The 26,559-nt window shown below is 35.2% G+C and overlaps 3 protein-coding genes and 1 long non-coding RNA gene across 17 annotated transcripts in view; 2 read left to right on the forward strand and 2 right to left on the reverse strand.

Moving 5' to 3' along the window:
• The window catches only part of garnl3 (GTPase activating Rap/RanGAP domain like 3), a 114,270-nt gene extending 112,288 nt beyond the window's left edge, over positions 1–1,982 (reverse strand). For 4 of the 5 annotated variants that reach the window (XM_087252181.1, XM_087252180.1, XM_087252186.1 and 1 more), the window contains exon 1: positions 1,432–1,982. In XM_087252181.1, the coding sequence (XP_087108307.1) occupies positions 1,432–1,532 (101 nt within the window). In that variant the 5' untranslated portion in view covers positions 1,533–1,982. 5 annotated transcript variants of the gene reach the window in all.
• The window catches only part of LOC137490134 (membrane-spanning 4-domains subfamily A member 4A-like), a 171,384-nt gene that overhangs the window by 112,911 nt on the left and 31,914 nt on the right, over positions 1–26,559 (forward strand). The gene's annotated exons all lie outside the window — the stretch shown is intronic.
• Positions 1–26,559, forward strand: part of LOC141385840 (membrane-spanning 4-domains subfamily A member 4A-like) — a 164,263-nt gene that overhangs the window by 112,911 nt on the left and 24,793 nt on the right. The gene's annotated exons all lie outside the window — the stretch shown is intronic.
• LOC147844032 (uncharacterized) lies at positions 6,206–13,219 on the reverse strand. 6 transcript variants are annotated; one of them, XR_015491367.1, is made up of 11 exons: positions 13,038–13,219; positions 12,620–12,757; positions 11,317–11,350; positions 11,028–11,057; positions 10,862–10,931; positions 10,747–10,774; positions 10,383–10,452; positions 9,984–10,026; positions 8,905–9,035; positions 8,695–8,826; positions 6,206–6,484 (listed from the first exon to the last, which is right to left on the reverse strand). It is a non-coding gene; the product is annotated as an uncharacterized LOC147844032 (long non-coding RNA). The 6 variants fall into 6 exon arrangements; XR_015491366.1 differs by having other exon boundaries at positions 8,905–9,038; XR_015491369.1 differs by having other exon boundaries at positions 8,905–9,038; positions 12,654–12,757; positions 13,038–13,113.

A 26,559-nucleotide genomic window follows, 5' to 3' on the forward strand; every position in this document is an offset into this window, starting at 1 on the left:
TAAGCTGTTGACCAACTTTTAACCTGATCTTTTAATAGTAATGCTTGACTGAAGTCGCATAGCAACTTTGGGTGCAACAATACTCTAAAAATAAAAAGCAGTGAAAACAAACCAGTCTTTGGTGTTTAATAAGGTGTTGCGTTTCGAGGGGCCCACCACCTTGGTCAGATGTGTCCAGTGCCCAACATATTCTGCTTATACCCTGCATGCAAACATGCACAAGTGGAATGATGCAGATGCTCTCCTTATAAATCTGAGAATGTCAACTGTTGCATTTCACAAGCCTACTGATCGTTTATAACAACATGTAATATGTGTGTTATACTGAGGTCAACATTTCTCAACATAGGGCTACTAATTGAAACCTACAGAGTTGCAAATGTGCATTGGGCTACTGTATTTACAGCATTTATAATTTCATAATGATTCAGTAGAAATGATCTACTATATGGGATCTACTGATGGTCCCAGTACATGTGATAAGCCAAAATGGGGTGTGACCTCTGTCTCTGTGTGTCTCGCCATTTCTGACACACACACACACACACACACACACACACACACACACACACACACACACACACACACACACACACACAGCTCATGTGCAGAACCACCGGTCCTGGTGCTGGTGTATCTGACAGTGATGCAGTGTTATTACTGAGCAGACGCTTTAACACTGCTATCACATCCTTTCACTTGCTGAAACGGTCCAATGAAAGCGCAATCCTCTTACAAACACAAGATCAACGGGTCAATACTTCAGATGCATGCGTATTTATAGGAAAAATCATATCTCAATCATAGCCTATAGCTGTCTGATATCCCACATCTGCTCTGCAGAAAACCTGGATCTCCCCTCGACGGTTCTTGGGGAATCCCGATGAACAAAAGTGGGTTATGGCTGTTAGAGGCTGATGTTTTAGCGCGTAATGGACCATGACTTGCGTCTAAACTGTCAAGAAGCCACAACACCTTTTAAGATATCGGTCGTGTGAAGCGCGCGCGCGCGCACACAGTTTTTTTTTTCTTTAGCCTTGATTTTGTGCATTCGTTTATTTCTTTATTTACCCGCCCATGTTTTCCTAATTCTGTTTGTACTGTCTGTTTTCAACATTATATTTCCTGTCTGTTTCAGTACTTTGAATGCTCTATTTTGGCAATATCTGCTGACAGTCTTGCCAGTAAATCTTTGTTGACTCTAGATCCCTAGTGACAGCTTTAAGACCCTTTAATATGCTGCATGTCCATGCCAAATCCCCCGAAAGCCCGTCCAAAACCCACACACTTGAGTAAAACACGTCTATCTCAGATGCTCTACACACAGTACACTGTGATAATTTACAACCCTACCATCCGGTAACCGGATGATGCGGTGTTCTCAAATTGCCCACTCCCCACAAGAATCCCCTTCACTTAATATCAACTCACCTCGTTATTTCGAAACTGCAGCCCTTCCTGAGTAGCAAGGCTCTTTTTCGCATGATTCCCGCCTTCTCTCGTCCCAAGTACATGTTAATATCCGAATTCATGGTGGTGGGATAGCGGGTCGCACGGGTCCTGACTGCACGCGCAGGGACTCAGAAGCAGCAGCGCGAGCGCCGTTGTTGATGATGATGATGGTGATGCGGCTCTGCTGCTTCGCGTCTGGCGAATGGAGAACCGGGAGGGCGCACAAAGAGAGAGGGGGATACAAGATCAACAGTGGGTCCTCATCAAACGGAAAAAGCCAAAAAGTGACCCACACTCTTCTGTGTTCAGAGAAGATATGATTTAAGTTGATTCAGTGTGCTCAGGGCTGAGGAAGGGATTCGTGAACTCCATTCACACCAGTTCCTCCAGATTAGAAGTGCAAAAAGTCGTCGGTGAAAAAAATCTCCGGGTCGATCCCCCCGTTCCCCGTTGTTTAGGGCATGTACACTGGAGTAATGTACCGCTCCAGCCGTAGAGTCTGCGCGGTCCTAATGTCTACCCAGAAGAATAGAAGAAAAAAATAAGATTTTTTTTTTCTTTTAGTGGGGCGGCGACTGACTCTCTCAAATGAACGAACATTACGCACTGTCGTTCCTCTTCCCTGGAGAGAACAATATCATTATTAAGAAAAAAATGTTTTTCTTTAGGCAGTGTTCTTTCTTTCTTTAATTAATTCCTTTATCGCCATTGTGACTCATACTCCCCGTTATGAAGCAGGAAGACAAACCTCAAAAGCATCACAGCCAAGTTTTTAAGAACAGCAGCATATGAGATAAAATGTATAGACCTATAGGTGTGTGTGTGTGTGTGTGTGTGTGTGTGTGTGTGTGTGTGTGTGTGTGTGTGTGTTTTGAACATTTATTTTATTTCAGTCTGTTTCTGTCAGATGAAGATAAAATTGTTAGGCATGAACAAGAATAAATTATTTCATAGTAAAATAAAACCAAGGATTACAATACAACCCCAAAAATACGTATTAAATGTATATATTTTATAATTGTATACATAAATATTATCATTTACCGTAATTTGTAATCGTGTATTTTAGTGGATCAGTGTGTGTGCGTGCGTGCGTTTGTGCGTGTGTGTGCGTGCTGTAGGCTACTGGTTGTCAGAACAAGTGTGTTGTTTCATTTTTAAATGTGGTTCCTCCACATTCATGTGCTGTCGTTGAATTGAATAGACTAAATTTAATGTTCTCTTACACAGTTCTCACTCTTGAAACTGCAGTACAGTAAGTGCTAATAGAATGAAAAATACTTTTATTTAAATTTGGAAACATGATTGTTCTGAGCTCTGTGCTCATCCTGAAAGAAAGCATCTTGAGCAGCCTGTGAAATCTACAGTACAAAGTTGGGTACCGTACCTGTACTTTGTAATTAACAATAATTTATTAATTTGTAGTTTATAAATGTATGAATGGGTGCTTCTCAGCACTGGGGTTCAGGAGCTAGTATACTCTCAATGCACTCTAAGAAATAAATGTACATGAGTTGTCACTGCCACTTTTTCAAAAGTTACAAATTTGTACCTAAAAGGTCCATACTAATATCTTAAGGGTACATATTATACCTAAAAAGTACAAAAGTGTTCCTCTTAAAATTTTAAGGTACCAATATGGACCCTTCAAGTACAAATGTGTACCTTTTGAATAAGTACCACCCCAGTGACAGCTCACGTACCTTTATTTCTGAGAGTGTATTCGGTTGTGACTGGAAGGGCACCCACCGGTAAAACATATGGAAGAGTAATTGGCAGTTCATTCCACTGTGACAACCTTTAATAAAAGCCTAGCAAAGTGAAGATATGTTATAAAACATTTTCCCCCTTTGAACACAAAAATATTTTATTTTGAGAAACATTTATAATATCCTGGAACAGTAAACCTATCAGACTAAATCATTCAAATGGCATCTGAATACAACTAATTCAATACACTGATTTCTGTGTATTTTAAAATGGCAACTTTGGACATCTTTTTTGCTGGAGATAAGGTGGGCCCAAGGGGGAAAAAAAGTAATAAAAAACTTACTTATTCCATAGAAACGGTATAGCAGAAAAGTTTGGCGGTTTTAAAATCTTGAAAACGGTTATCATCCCATGCCTAATGCAGACATTATCAGAAAAAAATGTACAAACAAATTGAACATTTTTAAAAAAGTACGGCCCCAGTGACAGCGTTTGCATCTTTATTTTAGAGATTGTATCAGAGTCTTATCTTTGAAGCACGTGTAGGCTACTTTAAACAGGTTACAAAAAATCAGTGTTAATATTATTAATAATATTGTGAAAAGCTGTACTGTAATGATGTTAAAACTCGGGTATTGATCCAACACACACACATACAAAAGCACAAGACTTGAATGGAGACATTTATAGAAGGTTTAAACTGAGCAGATGTTTTTTCTGCTGGATCAGAAAAAAAGTTTATTCCGAGTTGCATGGACACCAGGGAAAAAGCAATGCTACATGCAAATACGGTGCAACTAATCACATAAACGCTCATAGTTACAGTAACACAGCAAAACAAATAATCTTTTCAACTTTTAAAAGGGAGGGAAAAATTCTCTTATATCTTTTGTTGTTGACTTCAACCTCTGATCAAGATTGTTTAACTTAATTTAAGCAGTGCCAGCTGTGTGTGAGTGTTTGTGTTACAGTAATTCTTGAAGTGTTACTGGAAGAACTGTCTGAGCATGACTCATGTTTGTCTTGTGGCAGCAAGAATCATGCTTTAGGTCATGTTCATTTGCTCTAAAGGTGTGTTTGTGTGTGTGTCTCAATCTGAGTGTGTGTTATGTTCTGGCATATTGTATATCTGCCTCACATATCACATATGCCACTTCTTAACATACAGTATACGTCACAAACACATTGATTTGTTTATCGTTGCTTTAACCTGCTTTTTATACTCCATATTTTAATGCTTTAGCAATATTGTATTGATCGCCGTCAGGTCAGCCAGGCTTTGTTGGTTGTGACTCTCACAAGAGAAAGACATGGCAGTATTTATGCTCTCTATATGGGGCGCAAAGTCTAAAGAGAATGGTGCAAAAGATCATTAATGGTTTGTTCGAATCCACTTTTGCTATTTTAAGAAAGAAAAAATGGTCTAACAGGGTTGTACTTATTGGTATAACATGCATTAAACCAATCAGTCTCATCTCCCATTCCCTTTTAGAGTCAGTTGCACCATTTGCTATTTACATGGTTGACTTTGTAAGTAAAAAAACTGAATGGAAAACCTGAATGCTTCACTAGCGAGACTAACAGATTATCTGCGCGAGGATAAAGAATGAGACTCCGTTCGGCCTTTTTACTTTCTCTTTACTTTACTTTTACTCTTTACTCCTTTACTATTATGGATACAGAAATGTTGCTGTACGCACTCCACTAAAGACATCAATTAGCCTACATATTAAATTTTGTTTGTTAAGCACAAAGATTTGTTTCAAAACTATTTCTAAATTCAGTTCTAATTTCCAGCAAATGAAAAATGAACAATAATAACGATGTGTGGTCAAAAGTTATATCCAATCACGTGTGATATTCTTATGCCCCATATGGTGAAGCATACATCTTCGAAAGAGGTGGACAAATCTAAGCTTGTTTTTATTAAAACAAATATAAATATACAGATAATAACAACCCGGGCTCATTGTGGAAACGTAGCCCCACGGACGTTTCTGCGGATCGCGAAATACGTCCCGGGAGGTACGTAATTGAGCAGTTTTTGTTTTTGTGGATCCGCGAGAGGCCGCTGTGCGCGCTTTTTCAGCTCTCGGGAGCGCGCGCTGTTCGTGCCCGCGCTGTTCTCACGTGAAAAGCCGCCGGAGGCCGCTGTGGAGCGACCGTCCATCCAACTGACTGGCTGAACGACCGAACAATCGACTGGGCGGCCGGCCGAGCAGCCGACCTGGCCGCCCTCCTCTTCCTCCTCCTCCTTCCCTAAACTGAAGCGACGGTTTTCAAAAGGCGTCCACACTCTAAAAAAAAATTCCGTAAAAAAACGGTAAAATGTACTGGCAGCTCATTACACAAATATTTTACCGTAAATTAAAAACGGAAAACTTCTGTTAATTAACAGTGTGTCAACATTAAAAAAACTAAAAAATATCCGTTTTTTGACAGTTAAACTACTGTAAAATAACCAACCATTTTATAGTAATTTAAGGGTTTTCTATATAAAAAAAACGGTTATTTTCTGTGTTTTTAAGGGTATACCAACAGTAAAAAAGCGGAAATATTCTGTGTTTTAATAGTATACCTTCTGTTAAAAAACAGACAGATTCTGTATTTTAATAGTATACCTACTGTAAAAAAACAGACAGATTCTGTATTTTAATAGTATACCTACTGTAAAAAAACAGACCGATTCTGTATTTTAATAGTATACCTACTGTAAAAAAACAGACAGATTCTGTATTTTAATAGTATACCTACTGTAAAAAGAGGAGTTTTTTGGGGTTTTAATAGTATACCTACAGTGAAAAAAATGAACAGATTCTTTGTTTTAATGGGATACCTACTGTAAAAAATAATTATTTTACTAATTTAATGCTCTTCAAGCAGCATAGAAATGGCAATTGGTAAGGACAAACATATACTTATGGGAAATACACTATTAATGGTTTACAATAGTAAAACAAAACATTTATTCTATACTGTATGTGTAGAGAAGCAGTAAATAGTTTGTTATCTGTGAACTTGCAATGATTAGTACAAAAACAACTTTGCAATTAAAAAAGATTCTTTAATGAATACAAATCATTTGAATTCCAAATAGCTAGTTATACACACAATAATACATATTGACATGTGAATCGCACCGTGAGAAGTCTTGGCAAATAATCTCATAGCAAATTAGTTTTAAATGTTAGCTTTAAGATAATTAAGGGCAAGTGGGCAAATTACAAGTACTTTACATTAAGAAACCAGGTTAACTGCAAGATGGCAGGAAACAGACGATACAACTGGGTCTTCTTCCTCTCCAATACTGATACTTCAATGGCTGTAAAACAAACAAACAAAAAAAAATATTACTAATGACTTTTCACTTACAACTGGGGTGATTCCTTGCATGTCAATAGTTCTGTTAATCATTGCATCTACATTAATAGATGTTAGTAGTCGGTTTTAAATACAGCTACAAATGCTGTAATCTTGACTTAAGCACATTTATAATGTGCTTAATAATTGTGTTAACAAACTTTAATGATTGATTTTACATGACTATTTTTATAATAAAAAAAAATATATATATATATATATTATATTGCATTATTTACAAAACTTCTTCCAGTTTGGTGGCCTAATCTAAAGTGAGGATTATTTATGATTTATAAATCCTTATAAACGACAGTTAAAGGCTCAGTATTAAATTAACAATAAATCATTACAGTCTTATCTAAAAAATGTAATTACTGTAAATATGAAACCTTGCTGAATAGCAGGAGTGCCAAAACATAAGATAAAACTGGATAAAACAACAATAAAATAATTTAATGATACATTACGATGCAACATTTCAGTGTTATTTAGCTAGGTTTAAACTGTACAGTAATTTTATTTTAGATAAGATTTATTTTTCATTTAATACAATAAAATGAATTTCATTCTTAGAATATAACTGAACCTTTAATTGTGATTTATAAGGGGATTTACAAAGCATAAACAATCCTCACTTTAGGCTACAAAACTGGATGAAGTTAACAAAAGCACTTATTAAAATAAGTATTGTATATACTTTATATACTTATTTTTTTATACTTTATATACAAGTATAACTATTACTATTCATTCATGCATTTTCCTTCAGCTTAGTGTGTACTCGCACTATGTACAGTTGCCTTGAACCAGGCCGAAGCACGCTTGTCCTCCCTACCGTCTCCCCTGACGTCCCGCACTCACATTGCATACGAGGCTGAGCACTCTTACATCATCGATGATGCCCCGTTTAGTTTAAGAAGTGCTCTCTCTCAGCACAGTGGAGAATTCTTAAATTATTTTGTTTTAGTCGTTTGGGATGCAGTAACACGCAGTCAAATATTTTGCCGAACAGATCAGCCACTTTTGATGTTCATAAATTCCTTGTGCTGCAGGAATAGGAGGTTTGCTAAAGGGCGCAGCTGTGGTGCAGTAAAGGGTTTGCGTCTTTAATAATTAACGACAGTTTGCGTTCATTGAACAGTAATAGTGGTTAATTTATCCAAATCAAAGCGTCCCTTGCAAACTGTCACAAAAGACACAAACCCCTCACTGCACAACAGCTGCACCTTTAGCAAACCTCCTAGTACCTGCAGCACGATGACTTTGATTGTTTATGAGCGTCAAAAGTAGCTGATCTGAAATATTAGCACGTTTTAAAAAAAAATCAAAACAGGTCGCACTAATTACTTAATTAAAAATTTAACACAAAAAATCTGAAATATTTGACTGCGTGTCACTGCATTTTAAACAACTAAAACGATATAACAATATAAAGAACTCTCCACTGTGCTGAGTGAGAGCACTTGTTAAACTGAACAGCACATTATCGATGACGTAAGCGTCGGGGAGACAAGCACGCTTCCAGTTTCAAGGTAACTCTGCATAGCATGAGTACGCCCTTGGAAACACCCATACACACTTATTTACAAACACACTCATACACTACAGCCAATTTAGTTAATCAATTTCCCTATAGCGCATGTCTTTGGACTGTCGGGAAAACCTGAGCACCCGGAGGAAACCCTCGGCAACACAGGGAAAACATGCAAACTCCATACAGAATTACCAACTGAGACTTGAACCAGAGACCTTCTTGCTGTGAGGCGACAGTGCTAGCCACTGTGCTGCCCAACTATTACTATATGCCTGAATAATAAGATATTTAAATGTTAGTTTGAATAGTTTATTAACCATTTACTTAAACATTCTGAATGATTAGAAAATACACCATTAGAAAAAAAATACACTATTCTTAAATCACTGGTTTGTAAATAATGCGATACTAAATTTAGAATGAAAAATTGATCATTAACAAAATATGAAAACAAAATAATTAAGCACATTATAGATGTGCTTATAAGTCAAAATTACAGCATTTGCAGCTGTAGTTATAAACTGTATACTAAGGTCTATTAATGTAGAGTCAATGCTTAACAGAACTTTTTGCTAATGCTTAATAAATTAATCAATAGTGTTTAGTTATTATAAAGTGTTACCGGTGTGCTTAATTACCTTTAAATCTTCCAAGGATTCTGAAAGTCTTTCTGGTCTGACAGGAATCGAAGGAGTTTAGATGGTATGTTTCTGCTTGGTGCCCTTTTTTCTGCTTTGGACCTACTTTCTGGATAGTTACTCAGCATGCTCCTGTTGTAAATACAACAAACATGTATCACCTTACTTATCTTGTAAAAATGAAATAAACTTAAAAATGTAAAAACATACCTTCATATAAACTACAGAGTCAGGGCTGCTTCCTTAGGCTACATAATGTTTAGCACATAAGAGACTAAACATGTAGCTGACCACAATTAGGGGACAGCTCAATGATCTTGTTATTGTGGCTGTGGACTCTTCTTCTGAAAAAAAGAAAAGAAAAGTGAGTTGTGTGTTGGGTCTGGTACACGCCTACATGGAAAGAACCTATATAAACATATGGTTTAATATAGGTTTTTGATATATGTGACACATATAAAATTGGCTGTTTTCCTATATTATATGTACATATATGGGTACATATATGCATACCTATATGTTAAATTATTAATATTATAAATAATATAATTATTATGTAAAATTATTCAAATACATGTCTGCTACATAATTTAAAAGAAATTTTTAAAAAATTATTTACTTAATCAAATATTACAAGAAATAAATATAGTGCAGAAACAAAAATAAGGCAAAAAACAACAATAAAGGAAAGAAAACAAAATAAAAAGAACAACAAACCATTTTGTTATACTTTTTCTTCTTTTCCACTATCTTTATGCAAGAAAGAATTGACCTTGCAAATGTTTCAGGAAAATGTGTAGACATCATAGCTTTCCATCTCCTCTCACTTATTTGCCATAGTTAAATTCCATAACATGCCAATTACATGTGATACCAAATTCAAGTGGCACATTCATAAGTTTTTTGCATTTTTAAAAATGAGTTCTTTTCCAGATAGCAGACCTAAGTTAAATTAACATTGAAATGTTAAAACATCAATCAAACTATCATTGAAACAATGTTAAAAGTCATCACTGATTTTTAGGCAGTTTTCCACCCTGAAATAATGTTAATTCTGTGATGATAAATAGACAAAACTGTCCCAAAACCAGCATTTATTCAACCAAAATTAAATCATTTTTTACAATGAACCCAACATTAAATAAAATGTTAAATCAACCACACTATCATACAATTAATGTTAAAATTTAAAGTAGATTTTTAGCCAGTTTTGCATCCTGAAAAAATGTTATTACAATCACGATAAATAGATTAAACAGTCACAAAATCAGCATGAAGGCCTGGCTCACCATCAAGATGCCTACATTGATAATGTCTCTCATCATCAGGTGGCTAAGAGAGAAAAGAAAAGAGATTCAGCAGTGGACCAGTTATTTCCTTATCATTTTAAACAGACATAACCAAAATAAAGAACTTGTAACATTTTAAATGTTGTAAAAATAAATAATAATAATAAATAACTGCTTTGTTCATTTAACAGATTACAGTTGCAGCTTAAAAACCCCCAGATAAAACACCCACATCAACCCAGTACTTTTAGTTTGAATACATGTTAACAAAATTTCAAAATTACTGAAGCAAAATGTGTTCATGTAAACACTTAGTAAAAATATAGGTACAGGTAATTGGTTTTGCCAAATAATAAAAATAAAAGCACTAATATCAAACAAAATCCCTGAACATTTTACCTCTTAAACTTTGCAGTTTACTGTCATCCCCTGTATGAAGTACAGATGGTCCAGCACAACTGCCTGAGTTCTGAAAGAGCAAACACATATTTTTTTGTATTATTTATAAAAATGCAGTACTGACCAGTCAGCATCAATTTCTACACCAACACACCTACAACAAAAATAGCACTCATTCAGTTTGAAACATGCAACATGTAGTCTACTGTTATACTTTACAAACTTTGTGAATAATAAAAAAAATGAAAACATTTAAAACCCCAGGTGTATTTTATTTAATTTGTCTATATCAATTGAAATTTAGTTTGGATTGAACGTAAGATTTAAGATTTTTATTTAGATTGCTGTGAAAATGTACCTGTACCTTGTACTTATAACCAAAATGACAGAACCTGGAAGTGAACAAAGCAAAATATCAGTGAACCATATATATACACAAAACACTCAAAATCAAACAGAAAAAACGCTGAAAATTTTACCTCTTAAACTTCAAAGTTTACCGTCATCTCCTGTATAAGGTACAGAAGGTCCAGCACAACTGCCTGAGTTCTGAAAGAGCAAACACATTCTTGGTAAAATTACAATAGATGCAATGCTAAATATAAATCATTGTTTATTTTTTTGGTTAAAAAATGCAGTACTGACCAGTCAGCATCAATTTTTACACCAACACACCTACAACAAAAATAACACTCATTCAGTTTGAAACATGCAGCATATAGTCTACTTTTAAATTTTACAAACTTTGTAAATAAAAATATGAAAACATTTAAAATCCCAAGTGTATTTTATTTAATCTGTCCATATTAATTCAAATTCAGTTTGGATTGAATTTAAGATTTTAATTTAGATTGCTGTGAAAATGTACATGTACCTTGTACTTATTACCAAAATGACAGCATAAACATACAGCAAATCTTATATCCTAATTTACCTGTACCATGTACTTATAACCAAAATGAAAGAACCTGGAAGTCAACAAAACAAAATATCAGTGAACATTATATGTGCAAAACACTCAGACTCAAAATCTACATAAAAAGATTTCACTTGTGATAACACCATGTGTATTTGACTCTATTATCAAGGCTTCATTAAAATAAAACTCCTGATCTCCTAATAGTAATGAAAGTATTATTTGCTATAATGATTCTAACTGACAGTTAGTCTGAAGAATTTTAAGACTGTGGAAGAACAGCTCATCTTTATATCTTCATAATAGCAGCTGTTGAGGTTCTTAAAAGTGAACTTGGCTAAATCTGCAAGTTGACAAGACGTTCATAAGTATAATATCCATGACAGTTCAACTCGACTACAACAAACATTTAATTGTGTGCTTTAAGGTACACGTTGTATTTGAGGCCTAAAACGCATGACAGTGTAAACACTATATAAAATTTTAAATGTCACACACTTACTGTATCACTCTGTTATCTCTGTACACACAAACACACGTCGCGAAATGCGGAAGTTTTTTTTTCGTTCCATTTGGCGAGCGTTATTAAATTCCATAACACTCTCATCAGTTCTTCCTTCTTATTTGCGTCTAATACCCCAGTTTGTCACGCGGGATGAATGAATGTTCATGAGTTAAAGTGAAACTGCCGAACTGCAGTTAAAGTCAGGCATGCTGATTTGATTCAGAGGGGCACTTGTTTGTCAGACGGCTCACCGGTCAGGTATACATCCGCGCTAAACTACCAAAGTATGAAAGTCACCCAGCTCCCAACCCAACGTTGAGAATAGATTAACGGCGATATATTTTTTTATCGCGCGATAAAAGTCTCGCGTTAACGCAGCACGTTAATGCTGATAAGGGCCCACCAATAATAATAACTTTATGAGTGTGTATTTCCCCTCATACCGATTTACACAATGCCTCAAATTCACGCGGGTCTAACTTATAACGTTACTTAAAAACCAGCAAAGCTGTTCCACTGAATCTCGGTCACACAGCCTTAATACGTCGGTCAAACCAAAGCTAACATTTGATAACGTCAGTAAAAATATGAAATTAGTTATTAATATGCAAACAAACACAGACGGTCAGGTGTTACGAGCGTTTGAAACACGTTAACGTTAGGGTTCATTAAAGGTAACGTTAACCAGTCATCGATATACACCTTAAGCACTATATATCAACCAAACTACACAGTGTCACAAACTTTGAATGCTATCCCTTGTTCAATGCACTGTACAAAGAAAACATTTATATTTCTATTAAATAATTAACATACATTTTACACTCTCACAGACAAGCTGACGTTTTACCGTTAATCCAGTCACACTCACGCAGGTGCAGAAGGAGTGAGTGGGTGATTGGGACGTCACATCACTTCCCGCGCACGGCAGTTTAGAAAAATACGGACAAACAACTGTAAATGAACAGATATCATATTTACTGATGAAGAAAACGCATAAAAAGGTAAAAATTCATTAGATAAATGCTTGTTTAAATTACATTTAACCACTCATAGCTCAGTTTGATCTTAATGATATAAAGTCTGATCTTATTAACAATATTAAACGTAATTCACTGCTGTACTTTCCATGGCCGCTTCAGACAAGACAAAAATCATTTTAAATAACGATACAAATGTAATAAAGCAGTATTTTAACTAAAATATTGTTATATGTTTTATTAATCGTACTTACCAGGGAAAAAACAGAGGAAGAAATAAGGCCCGGTGTCCATCAAACGCTGCCTGAGCTGCGATCCCCTTCCCATAATGCAATTCGAAAATGTATATAAACGGAAAAACACCCGTAATACGTGTATACGGAAAAAATCCGTTAAAATATACAGTCATTTAACTGTTATTTTACAGATTTTTTTTACAGTGCAGAAAAAAAAAAGCAAAAGCCCTCGTCTTTGATTTTGACCACGTTTTCGGATCTCGCCACGTTCTTGCCCTTATTTTTTGGATTCTGTTTTTCATCTTACCTGATTTCTGGAACTGCTGTTTCCCGGACTCGATCCCGGTTGTCCCCGCGGCCGGCTTCTCCTCCTCCGGGCCTCCGCTTCGCCGACGTAACGCTGCGAGCTAAGCGGACAAACTGGTGGTGGGAAAGCCCTCCACTCGGAGGCGAGCCGTCGGCCACACCACCCCGTAGCGTTCGCTCGAAAAAAACTAAATGCGGCCGTACGTACCTCCGGCCATGTAAATCGCGGTTTCCAGAAACGTCCGCGAGGCTACATTTCCAAAATGAGCTTGGGTTGGATAATAAATAATGCTGTTATAATAATAACATTATAATCAAAATGCAAATTGTTATGTACAAACTGAAAAATCCCCCCGGATGTTAAAGATATAAACAGGTAGTGTTTTTTATATCCATGGAGAAAATATTAATTTTAATATTTTAATTATATATTTAATTATTTTAATAATTTCTTATTGCTGTACGACCTGTGTGTGTTAAGCATTTGAGTCTGCATAGGTGCATAACTAACGCGCTCTGTGCTGGATTTTAGACCTGTTTTTAGACTAAAACAAATACATCTCAAATACATCTGTATTTTATTTACCTTAAACTCAAATGTCTGATAATATCTTGTCTGTTATGTGTTATGCATTTAGATATACAGTATTTCATATACTGTTGACTGAAAATGACCTCAAAATTTATTTTAGGACAGTTATTGCTCACAGAGCAAAGCAACAAACTGCATTTTTGCTACACTGAAAAAAATGATTTAGGCCTCTATTAAATTAAACATAATTCAATTTTGTTTATTTTAAACAATTTAATTTAGTTGTTGATTTTATTAAATTATTATTAATCGGGTTTAAGTGAATTAGATGTGTTTTGAACCAATCTAAATTAATTAATTAAAGTCTATTAGAAAAAATTATGTTAGCTTTGTGCGCATGCGCGTTATGTTCCGTTGCCTCGGCGCCAAAGCCCAAAGGAAGGTTTACAGAATCCAGTCAGATTGAAGCAAGACGCCACAGCCGGATTTCTGTACATCCATTTGCACAGTAAGTCACATTTTATATTGTACCAGACTGTTTATTAAAGAAAAACTTGGTGGGTAACATAAACGCATAAAATGGTCTCTCGTTCGGACTGTCTATTTTGGTCGTTTTTAAATTTCACAGCGACCAGCCGTCGAGCGCGCTCGCAAGTTAAGCTAACAGTTAACGTTACACACGGTTTGACAAATCTCGTTTTTATGTCGCAGAATATATTAAAGATTCTTTTTAGCAAGAATGTAGTTATGTAGACTTGATATATAATGTTTTTTAATGAAGTAAATGGCTATTTTCAAGAGAATAAGCATTTTCTTTGATGTGACGACAGTGTCCGTGATCCGCCATTCCAAACGAAAAAAGCTTCGTTGCTAACGTTAGCTCAGTCCTTTGTGAATTTACCTTGGCTTTTACTATGGTTAACATTAAGCATGCGTTTAGATAGTTGTGAACGGACAGTACCATACTGATTTTGTTATAGAACGATTTGGTCTGGCGTTAGGGCACTACTGACTGTTTTGTCTTAGGAGTTTGTCGAATGTGTGCCCATACTGGCGTAACATTAACTTTTAACGTAAAGGGCGTCCTTTTTTAGTTCTTTTATTTTTTTACGTGAGATGCTGTAATTATGTCTTTGGGGTCATAATGCACTTAATAGGCTAACTTATATTCACAGCAAGTGTTTATCAGCCACCGATAAACGTCCAGCGCAGGGGTTAACTTAATGTGACTTTTTCCATATTCATAAAGTGCCTTTTACATCAACGATAATGTAATTTAATTAAAATAATATCCTTTAAATAAGCTGAAGCAATCATTTAGTTGTTCAAACGTAAAACACATGCAGACGAGTGCTAAAACTTCATGGAAAATATTGTGGTTAAAATAAATTGACATTTTTAAGACATGGCGTTGAAGAATGGAATTTAATGCAGTGCTTTGACTGGTCTGAGACAGACTTTATATCGTATCAATCAGCCAGTGACGATTATCTTAATCATATTAATCACGTTCAGCAATTTGTTCAATAAGTAATTTATCTAAATGTATGTTGCCTAATATAATTAATCGGTAAACAATATGTTGATTAAGAAGTTGGTCATGTTGTAACTTGTGCTGAATTTTGAACCTAAATGATAATCATGTGCTTCCTTTCATTTGAGGTACTGTACAACAAGTTTCCTTTGCTGAGTTCCTTGGTCAGGGGTTTAAACACATTTTCTGTCCAGTACTGCAGTTGGAATTTTCCATCAACATTTTTATGGTAAGTAACTGCAAAACATTTATCACTACACATTACAGTAAACAGTTTCTTAACTGAATATGTTGCTCTGAAAAATCTAAATAGTCCCAAAAAAGGAAATTTACTCACTATTCACTCACCCAGTTTCCATGGTTCCAAACCTTTGAGTTTCTTTTATCTGTTGAACACAAGACAAAATATTTTGAAGAGTGTTAGAAACCAGTAATCATTGACATTCATAGTAGGAAAAACATATTATGGAAGTCAATGGTTACCGGTTTTCATCATTTTTCAAATTATCTTATGTTGTGTTTATCAGAACAAAGAAACTCAAACAGGTTTGTGACAAGTAAAGAATAAGTAAATGTTATTGTTGCTTCCCTAGTTTTCACAGTACTAGGGTACAGTAAGAGCACAAACACAGAGTTCAACTTTGATTCAACTCCGTGATTCTCTCAAGAGAGGCGACCAAAATGTCTGACCTGCCATAAAATGATTCGACTATCTGCCGACCAAGAGAGGTTATTCACCTTTTTTTTTCTCCTGTACATTGCATCAACACAGCACAGCAAATATCAAAGTTGAAATTTAATTTGATTCAAAGAAGTGTCGCATCAGAATTTGGCTCAAAATTGCACAATAGAAATTCGGCCTTAAGCCTGGTTTGTACTTCTGCGTTGAGTGATTGGCGTGACCTACTGCGCCTGCCCTGCGTGCAGCTGAGCACTTATACTTGTGCGCGCTGTTTGTGTTGTTCTACAATAACACTTACAAAAGCAGTAGGTTTATATGTTCCCTCTGTATGGAGTTTCTTCGCTTGGGTTTTGTTTTTTCTGAACACTACCTTAATGAACAAGCGGATAAAACTCGCTCATTCTGAGGCGGTAGCTGGCGGTCATGCAACAACTTTAATCATAAGGTAAACACAAAGCAACAGTTTCCACCTGGAGCTATTTCATGGGACTCTACACTTGTAAACACTAGCTCCAATGGGTTGGCGTGGCTCTCAACCCCGCCCACACACGTAAGCGCTACCAAGCCCACTAATAGAACGTGCGCTACGTGTTGTTGCAATGTGTAGTTACATTTTTGGAGAGATGCGCCACGGCAAGGGCTATTCAACTGCGCGCAGGCTGCGTCGGACCATACACGTGCATTTGACGCAGAAGTATAAATCAGCCTTTACATGTCTTTATCTTGGCTGAACATGTTAAATTACAAGGTAGTCGAAAAAAGAAATCACTTTAAATATAGTGTAACTAAACAAACTATTCACAAGTAAACAGTCAGTTGATTAAATAAATTTAAGTATCATTATAAATGTAATATACATGTAAGGGACAATCGTCAGATTTAGGTGTGTTAAAGGATATTAAGTGCACAACATCGAGGCAAAGTTTAATGTTTAGATTATTACTGCAAGTTGAAATTTAATATAGTTTTAATTTCTAAATATAACATTTTAAAAAATAAATATATAGGCTATGTTCTGAATAATGCTCATGTCCATGCTTGTCATGCCACAAACATACTTATATTCTATGTATTTGACGATGCAGTCAATGCATGCACTGAAAAAAATATGCTTATAGGCTACCTTTACCTGCAGGTTTCGCTAGCTGGGCAAAACTTAGATAGGCTATTAATAATGGATATACATTAAATATGTATAATTTTATTTGTGAAAGCAAGAGAGAAACTTGTGGGAGTGCTGTAATAAAGGAGTCTCAAATGACTAACAGTTGTGCATTACGGTAACGTGTTTTATTCGGGACATGGCATATGACAAATAATCGATAACATTTAAGCTGGTTTCAGTTATTAATTCTTTTTATTTTTAAAAATATATTTATTTAACAGGTGGCGCAGTGGGAAGCGCTCTCACCTCACAGCAAGAAGGTCGCTAGTTCGATTCTCGACTGGATCAGTTGGCATTTCTGTGTGGAGTCTACATGATCTCCCCGCGTTCGCATGGGTTTCCTCCGGGTGCTCCGGTTTCCCCCACAAGTCCAAAGACATGCGCTAAAGGGGAATTGGGTAAGTTAAATTGTCGTAGTGTGTGTGTGTAAATGAAAGTGTATGGATGTTTTCAAGTGATGGTTTGCAGCTAGAAGGGCATCCGCTGTGTAAAACATGCTGGATCAGTTGGCGGTTCATTTCGCTGTGGCGACACCAGATTAATAAAGGGATTAAGCCGAGAAGAAAATAAATGAATATTTATTTAACTTAATGTTAATATAACACTACTGATGATTTTTAGCTGAATCTGTGGTACATGGTGATCCAAATAATGGCAGCGAATGAGGATGGGTTTTTCAGTTTAAGAATAAAGTCCAAATCTAAAGCCATGGCTCCTGATGAAGGTCCTGTAAAGTGAAACGATTGGTCTGTGTAAGAAATTTAACATTATTTGCAATATTAGCATTAATCCACGGCCTGGTCAAACAGATGGTTTTTGGGTTGTGAGACGTAGTTTAGACGAAGTTGTCGGCGATTCTTCCTATTGTAAAGTCATGCAATGTTCAAGTCCCTGTCGCCGATCCATCTTGCAGTGAAAATAAAGCAGCAACGACTACTTTCAAATTGAATTTGGCATTAGTTAATGAATAAACTTAGAGACCTGGATATCGACACGTCTCTCTGCAACTGGATTATGGACTTTCTGTCTAAAAGACCTCAGAATGTTAGATCAGGCCACATCTGCTCCACCATCTTCACACTCAACCCTGGTGTACCACAGGGCTGTGTGCTGAGCCTCTTCCTCTACTTCTTTTTTACTATCAACTGTAGGCCTGTGAATAGATCCAACATCATCATCAAATTTGCAGATGACACCACAGTGATTGGTCTAATCAGCAATAATGATGAGACGGCCTACAGGGAGGAGATACATCATCTGTCCACTTGGCCACTACCAAGCCGACCAATCACAGAGCTTGTGCTACGTGTCGTTGCGATGTGTAGTTACATTTTTTGAGAGGTGCACGTCAGCGACGCCGACGGCCACGGCGAAGGGCTATGCGTCAGCACCGTAGCATTGGCGTGCGTTTGATGCAGAAGTATAAATCAGCCTTAAGGAACAACACTTTCCTCAGAGCTGTCCCTTTTTCAACTCTATCCCCCACTAATTATTTTGCCCTCCTAATACACCCCCACTGTCCTCATAACTTGTACTCCTCATTATCATTGCACTATTTAACATTTGCACATTTAAAAATTACACATTCATTGCACTACATTAGACTGATTCATTCATTTGAACTATACATATACTGTACACTTGTAATTGTTTATCTACCTGTACACTTCTGATTATTAATAGCAACCTGTACATATAATAATTTATTTTAAATTTCTGTTTATAGCTAATACAACCTGTATATAATGTTGATAGTACATCCATCTGTAAATATCACTAAAGTTTTTCTATATCTGCACTTTATAACTTATACCTGTATACTGCACTTGCTGCTATTGCTCTGCTGGTTAGACCTAAACTGATTTTCGTTGCATTGTACTTGTACATGTGTAATGACAATAAAGTTTAATCTAATCTAATACATTTCTTAACGTTTTCCAATTTGTCATTTATGTATTTAACTAATCAAATTTGTATTATTTACAGACAACCAATGTCCATGTCAAAAGAGCGTCTATTCTTCAAGCTCTCTTTACCTACCTTGGTGAGGATGAGGCATGCCTGGTGAAAGAATACATGGTGAGTGCATCATAGTACTAGTGCTTGCACCTGGGCTATAAGAAAGAGCTGCTTTGTTCAGAGGCTGAGGGTGGGGTTACAGTGGCCAATGAGACAAACAGAAACTTTTTTGAGTGCCATATTTGAATTAATAGGTGAACCTAATGTTGAACACATTATGGTCTATTCAAATCACATTGCGCTGCACAAACACTTGCTAGATTCGTGCAAGTAAGTTGCATACTAATTCAATGCAAAAGTATGAATAGAACAATGAACAAAATATTTTAATATCTCAAAAACAAAATTAATAATTTTAAAAAATTTGAAAATAGCGTTTTCACTGTATGTCAATAGCTTTTTTCTTTTTTCAAATGCTTTCTATTTCCATATATTTATACATGAAGTTAAAAAAAATGCCATTGGTCACTACACGCGTAAGAGCAACCTATTATCTTTTGCCTCAAACTCTTGCATTGTAATGGTAATACACACTGTTATTGAACCGTGAGAAAACCATCAGCTTGTTGAGTGTGACATCACATCGCTTGACTATATCAAATAGTATTGGGAGACTCAACAAATGGTAATAATAAACATTTACAAAGCGATGTAATACTTTTTGAAAATCACAATATGTGCCTAATATTAGTATGCCTAAAAATACTAAATGATTAAAAGTTGCATATGTTTCTTAATCCTTTGACGTTCTCAGCATTGGGTTCAGATCTGTGTTTGACCCCAGAGATATTCATTGTTTAATCCAGGGGTGTCCAAGCTTGGTCCTGGAGGGCCTGTGTCCTGCTAAGTTTAGTTCCAATTGCAATTCCAATTCCAAGTCCAATTAGACACACCTATGCTAGCTAATTAAGCTCTTACTAGGTGATCTAGAAACTATCTTGCCTCAACACACCTGCAAGGATGAGCTAAAATCGGCAGAACACTGGCCCTCCAAGAAGGAGTTTGGACACCCCTGTTTTAGTCTTTCTAAACAGTATTATTATTTCTAAATTACAAACAAATAGACACAGAATTACAAGTAAACCACTTTTTTTCAAAAAAGAGAAAATTTATGTTTATGTTAAGATTAAAATTACTGTTTAAAAGCAACTTGACTTGTATTACATTTTTAGGTCAATAGGTGGCCGTACTAACAATCAAAAATGTATTGCTGAATAATTCTTCAAAAATGTTTAGTCTAATAATGAAACATGACGTTTTTTTAAAGTATGAATTCAAGTTTTAAATTTGTATATTTACTTATACATTTAAAATATACTTAATATATTTAAATTATTTTGGTTTAATTAATGACACGTAAAAATACTAATTAAATAAATATACATGTCTATTAATTTGTCCAATTAAATTTGTTTTATTATCATTGTACTTTTTTTTATTATTATTTGCAGAGGTCCTGTGGGTCTTTGAAAAGTCGTAAGTATTAAATTAGATTTTTACAATTTAAGGTCATAAAAAGTCTTAAATTTGAGAGGTCTTAAATTTTGCATCAAGGTGTGACATTTCTACTGAATTCCATTCGCTGATGTTTATTTTACTTGTGCACAATTATTCTTAAGCCTTGTGTGCTGTTGAGAATATTAATTTGGAGACAGATTTCTTTGTTTGAGCTCATGAAAGTGAGACTTTTGCACACATTGTTTTGAAAGTTGCTTATTTACATTTTTTCAGACATATAGTAAACATAGTAAGTGTATTTATGCACACATACACACACACACACACACACTATCATTTACTGTTTATACTCCAAAGAACTCAAAAAATATAAAAGCCAGAAACTTTTTTGCACAGGACTATCTAAATGGTTATGCTGTCAACTGATCATCAACAGTAAAAATGACAAAATATACATTTACCAAAAAGGGAAGATAACCAGCAACAATGCGTGATTACATGCTGTCATGGATTTGCATCCAAAAATGTTTTAATGGAAGTCAATGGGGCAAAAAAAACAGCAACTAACATAAGGAAAGGGTAGTAAATTTAAATAATACAGAAGGGTTAAGGTGAACAATTGTGACCGGGTATATTGATATACAGTGGGTCTGATCAGAAGGTATTTCCACATTCAAGTGGCCAAATCTGTAGTTTTCAAGCCTTAAACCTTGGGTAATATCATTTAAATAATAATGCAATAATGCTTCCTTGACATTATATTTAGTTTTCAACATATTACTGTATTGTTTGCCTTTCAATTATTTTTTCCAAAATTATTTTTAGTTAGTCTTAAAAGATCTTAAATTTACCCTGATAAAACCTGAATAAACCCTGTAAATAATTGTGAAGAAGTCGTACTTGCAGATCATGCACAAATATATGTACGCCAATATGCAATCATAAATGATTGTTATAATATTTCACAGGTGTCAATGTGGGTGTGGGGAGGGCCGTTAAGGTTTTGGTTTTATTTACATTTGATTTCTTCTTGACTTTTTACAAAATATGTTTCAAAAACAATGTCTAATAATGGTTTCTTTTTATTTAAATATAGGGCAATCAAAAAGAAGAATTTTGAAGGACCTGACAAACACCGCCATGGCCATATGTGTCATCAAAAAGGAAAGAGGAGATTATGAGGACATTGGCATCGTTGTGGATGGAACAGTGATTATTGAACAGATAAAATCTGTTGCACAAGCCTGTGCACTGATGTTGGGGGCAATTTATGTGCTTGATTTGGCCTACCCAAAAGAACTCAAATACTATTACGAGTTTGCCCAAAAAGTACTTGTGCAAATGAACTCTGACAAGCTCTCCTCAAAGGTTCTCATACTGGAAAACAGTGTGATACTGTAATTTTAAGCATTGAAGTGTTAATAAATGCTCAACAACCAAATGTATATCATATACAAATTGCAGTTTAGTGTAGGAATTGTTTAATAAGTGAATTCAGTTTTCTTTGTGTGGAAAATTAATTAGCTGTAGGAACTTGTTTTAAATGGTGTGCGTGTGTGTGTGTGTGTGAGAGAGAGAGAGAGAGAGAGAGAGAGAGCATGTACATTCTATAAACTTTGTATTTATTCAATTTCATACAACTTGTAGTTGCTCAATTTGTTAATGAGTTAATTTTTTAAGTTAATTAGTTGATTATTTTGTGTATTGGGGTGTGTGTGTGTGTGTGTGTCATAAGGATTGCCGTTTGCTCCAAGACTTCATACAGTTTTCTTTTATGTGTTGGTTTAAATTAAATGTGCTGTACAAACTGTTTATTGTGTTATGGTGTGCTGCTAAAGCATTTATAGGCAGTGATTTATGTTTTGTTAAAAAAATGCATCTTAAAAAGTCATTAAAATGAATTCAAAACAAATGTGGTTAAGTGTCATTTCAAAGTGTATTTGCAAGCTATTTAATGATCATTTTAGACATCAAAAATAAATAGATATAAGTAAGAATAACATAATTAAATTATAGTGAACTAAATGAATTTCATTAGATAAATGTAACTAAATAAAATTGATTAAATCCAACTTATTTTGATTGTTTAAATCCAACACATATAAATTGAGTAAATCCAACCTAATTTGATTGTTTAAATCCAACACATATAAATTGAGTAAATCCAACTAAAATTGTTTGCTTAAACTTAACCCAATTCAATTATTTGCAACAGCTTGCCTTAAAAAAATTAAGTAAATCCAATGAATCATTTTTTTCAGTGTAGTTAAGCTGCCAACACCCAAAGCATGGGTGCTGCAAGGTGGTAACCTCAAAACTCAAAGCATTACACAAAACTCTTCTAAATCTTCAAACTAAATTGAAGATTAAACTCTAACAAGGATTTTTATTATCTTTAAACACCAAAGATTACTTTTATTGTCAACATTTCCTTCTCTTAATTCAATACCATGGCAAAGCATTCTGGGAACTAATCTCCTAACCAGGTAGTTGGACCAACACAATTCCTTCATGTTGTCCCAAAACAAAACGCTTAAGTTAACCCAATGGTTTACAAATTTAAGTAAATATAAAACAAATAATTTAAACCAAAGAAATTAAAAGAATTGAGTTGTTTCAGCTCATTTTAAATAAGTAGTTTGATCAAGCAACAGTAATAGTTTTTTTGAGTGTACTTGGTCAATGGCACAATCTATTTCAGTTTCTCAGAATAAAAACTTGCCAACAATGGGCCTTGACACACCTGCTTTTTAGACCGGCACTCCCATGAGTACACAAAGTAGCGCACATGGATTTGCCATTTAAACAACATTGCGCAAAAGTGAAAATTAGGGTTGCGCTGGTCTATAGCAACAAATCGCACAAAACATGTCCTGTGATAGGGCTCATGCACACAAGTTAACAGTGCAGAGACAGTGAGTGAGAGTGAAAGAGAGATTTTAGACAAACCAGCTGCCTGTGATTCACTTGGCAAAGACGTCTCAGTAATGGCAAAGACATTTGATTAGTGATGAGTTTTTTTTTTTTTAAACTCTACACCAGTAAATGCCTAACAAAGCCAAACAAAGTGAATGATAAAATCTGATCAAATTCAATGACATGCCTGGTTGTGTTGTGCACATTTTGTATTAGAGAGTGATGGTGTCCAGCCGTTCCTTGTGAGGATTCTTTGTTGTCCAGATGGTATAAAACTGTGTACATTTCACTGACTGAAGGATAATGTGTGGTCCGTGTGTCTCTGTGTGCAGCTTGGCTAGGAAACAGCATGTTGATTTTTCTGAGACAGCAGGACGAGTAGAAGTAAGAAAAAGACAAAAGACATAACAGAAGATATCATTTTGGTTTTAGTCACGTACGCTCGTCTTATGTGCAACACTGCCAGAAATTGCATCATTTGTATTCCATTAGATTTCTTATCTTGTGTTGAATTGTTATTCATGCTATTTTATCCTACTTGCATGCTGTTCCTCTGTCCACAGTCTGTCCTCTTTTGCAAGGCCTGTCAAAATAACACAGTGGGATGGGGGATGCTGGCACATACACACACACAAAGCCCATCCTCCATGTATTTGAGAAGGGGTTACCCTGGATACGTCAGTGAGCGATCGGGGAAGCTCTGATCAGCTGATAATTTGTGACTCTGATAAATGAAAGTACATTTTGAGATTTTGAGATCTTACAGAGCTGTAATGGATATTCAGGGCCATTAAAAATCTTATACCAGGAAGTCCACAGACCAAGAGTGCAGATTTAAATCGTTCAGGAAAGGCAAGCAAATTGAATTTCTATGTAAATGTGTCATAAACATGTTATTGCATGTATTGTTGCAAGCAATTGGATGCGAGTTGCATAAACCGTTGACATCAATACTTGTTTTGTTCATGTTTTATGAATGAAATCCTGCATACATTTTTTTTAAAGCGGTCAAGTTTGGCTGGTAAGCATGACTCTGCTAACCGTTGCTTTTAGATCACCATCTGTTTCTAAAAAGCTTATTTGTTTATAATGAACTTAAGAATTAGCAATGCATTCTGAAAAACTAGATTTGTATTTTTTATTATAAACCAATATAGTATTGTTTTTGCATGCAACACACCATGTATGTAAATAGTTACATTTACACTTATTCATTTAGCACACTTTTATCCAAAAAGACTCTCAAATGAGGATAAAAGAAGCACTTCAAATCACCAGAGAACAGCAACATATAATAGATACAGTACCATGACAGATTTTCATAAATGATGTTTAACAGAGCAAGGAAATGTTCACAGTATATCTGATAATATTTTTTCTTCTGGAGAAAGTCTTATTTGTTTTATTTTGGCTAGGGTTAGGGTTAGGGTTAGGGTTTTTAATTTTTTAAATGCCATTTTAAGGTCAAAATTATTAGCTCCTTCAAGCTATATTTTTTTCGATAGTCTACAGAACAAACTATCTTTATACAATAACTTGCCTAATTAAATGATCTGCAAGGATTTTTTTTAAAAAAAAAAAGAGGCAAATGAAGGTTACAGATATTCTATATCACATGAATGCAGTTCATTTAAGGTTTTTCGTGCACTTACCAAATTTTGGGGTTATTAAAAAAACTTTGCTTTGGTGTTTTTATATTTTCTTCAGTACTTTCTACAGCACTATCATCTGTCAAATAAAATGTGGTTTTCACTAAAAATGCATTAATCTGTGTTCTTGAGTACTTCAGCACAAGTGTAAATATTATATATATTTAGAGAACTGTCTAGATGTGGATTTATTACCACATTAGCTTTCAGCTATTTATTACCATTTTATACACAACTTTATAATACCATTACTATATTAATTTAGATTTATGAAGCACATAAATTGTTACATTTGCAAGAAAGAGAATAATAGGTATGATTAAAAGAAATATTGAATTTTTTTGACACTCCATTTTTGTATAGTCTAAACTTCGCTATTTTATTCACGCGTTAGGATATGTTTGTATATAATATGCCTATTTATGTGCATTTATTTTTTCCCTTTTTTATTCATTTATTCATTCATTCATTCATTTTCTTTTCGGCTTAATCCCTTTATTAATCAGGGGTCACCACAACGGAATAACCTGCCAACTTATCCAGCATATGTTTTACTCAGCGGATGCCCTTCCAGCTGCAACCCAACACTGGGAAACATCCATACACACTCATTCACACACAGACACTACGGCCAATTTAGCCTATTCAATTTACCTATAGTGCATGTCTTTGGACTGTATAAGGGAAACCGGGGCACCCGGAGGAAACCCACGCCAACATGGAGAGAACATGCAAACTTCACACAGAAGTGCCAACTAACCCAGCCGAGGCTCAAACCAGCGTGCTGTGAGGCGATCGTGCTACCCTCTGTGCCATCTTGCTGACCTCCTTTTTTTCTGGCTGTTCAAAGTGTTTGTAAATTAAAGAGTGATAGAAAGAGATTTCCAGAATCCCCTCCATAAAAACCGTTGTTTTAAATATGTCAATAAAATGAATATTTGAACTCTTTTAACCTGAGTTTTGAACCAGACTTCATTTAATTCTGTGTGTGAGTGTGCAAAACACATGCACAGAGTTAATATTAGAGAGTAAAATATGATGAAAAAATGCTTCTTAAGGACCGTTTTAATAACACCGTTTGATTGACAAGTTGTGTGGTCCCATGAGCAAACATGAATGTCACTGAGATAAAAGGGAATAATAGCAGACATTTTTCTCAGGGTTTCTCCAGGTATTATAATTGTCCTTGGACGAGTACCATCAGTTTTTGGTTGTGAAATGTAGTCGTTGAGTCAGTGTTAAATGAGTCATGTAAGTCCAGCTGGAATGTGGAATTGTA

This window comes from Danio rerio, chromosome 5 (assembly GCF_052040795.2).
Source record: "Danio rerio strain M-AB ecotype USA chromosome 5, GRCz13ab, whole genome shotgun sequence".
Taxonomy (NCBI): Eukaryota; Metazoa; Chordata; class Actinopteri; order Cypriniformes; family Danionidae; genus Danio; species Danio rerio.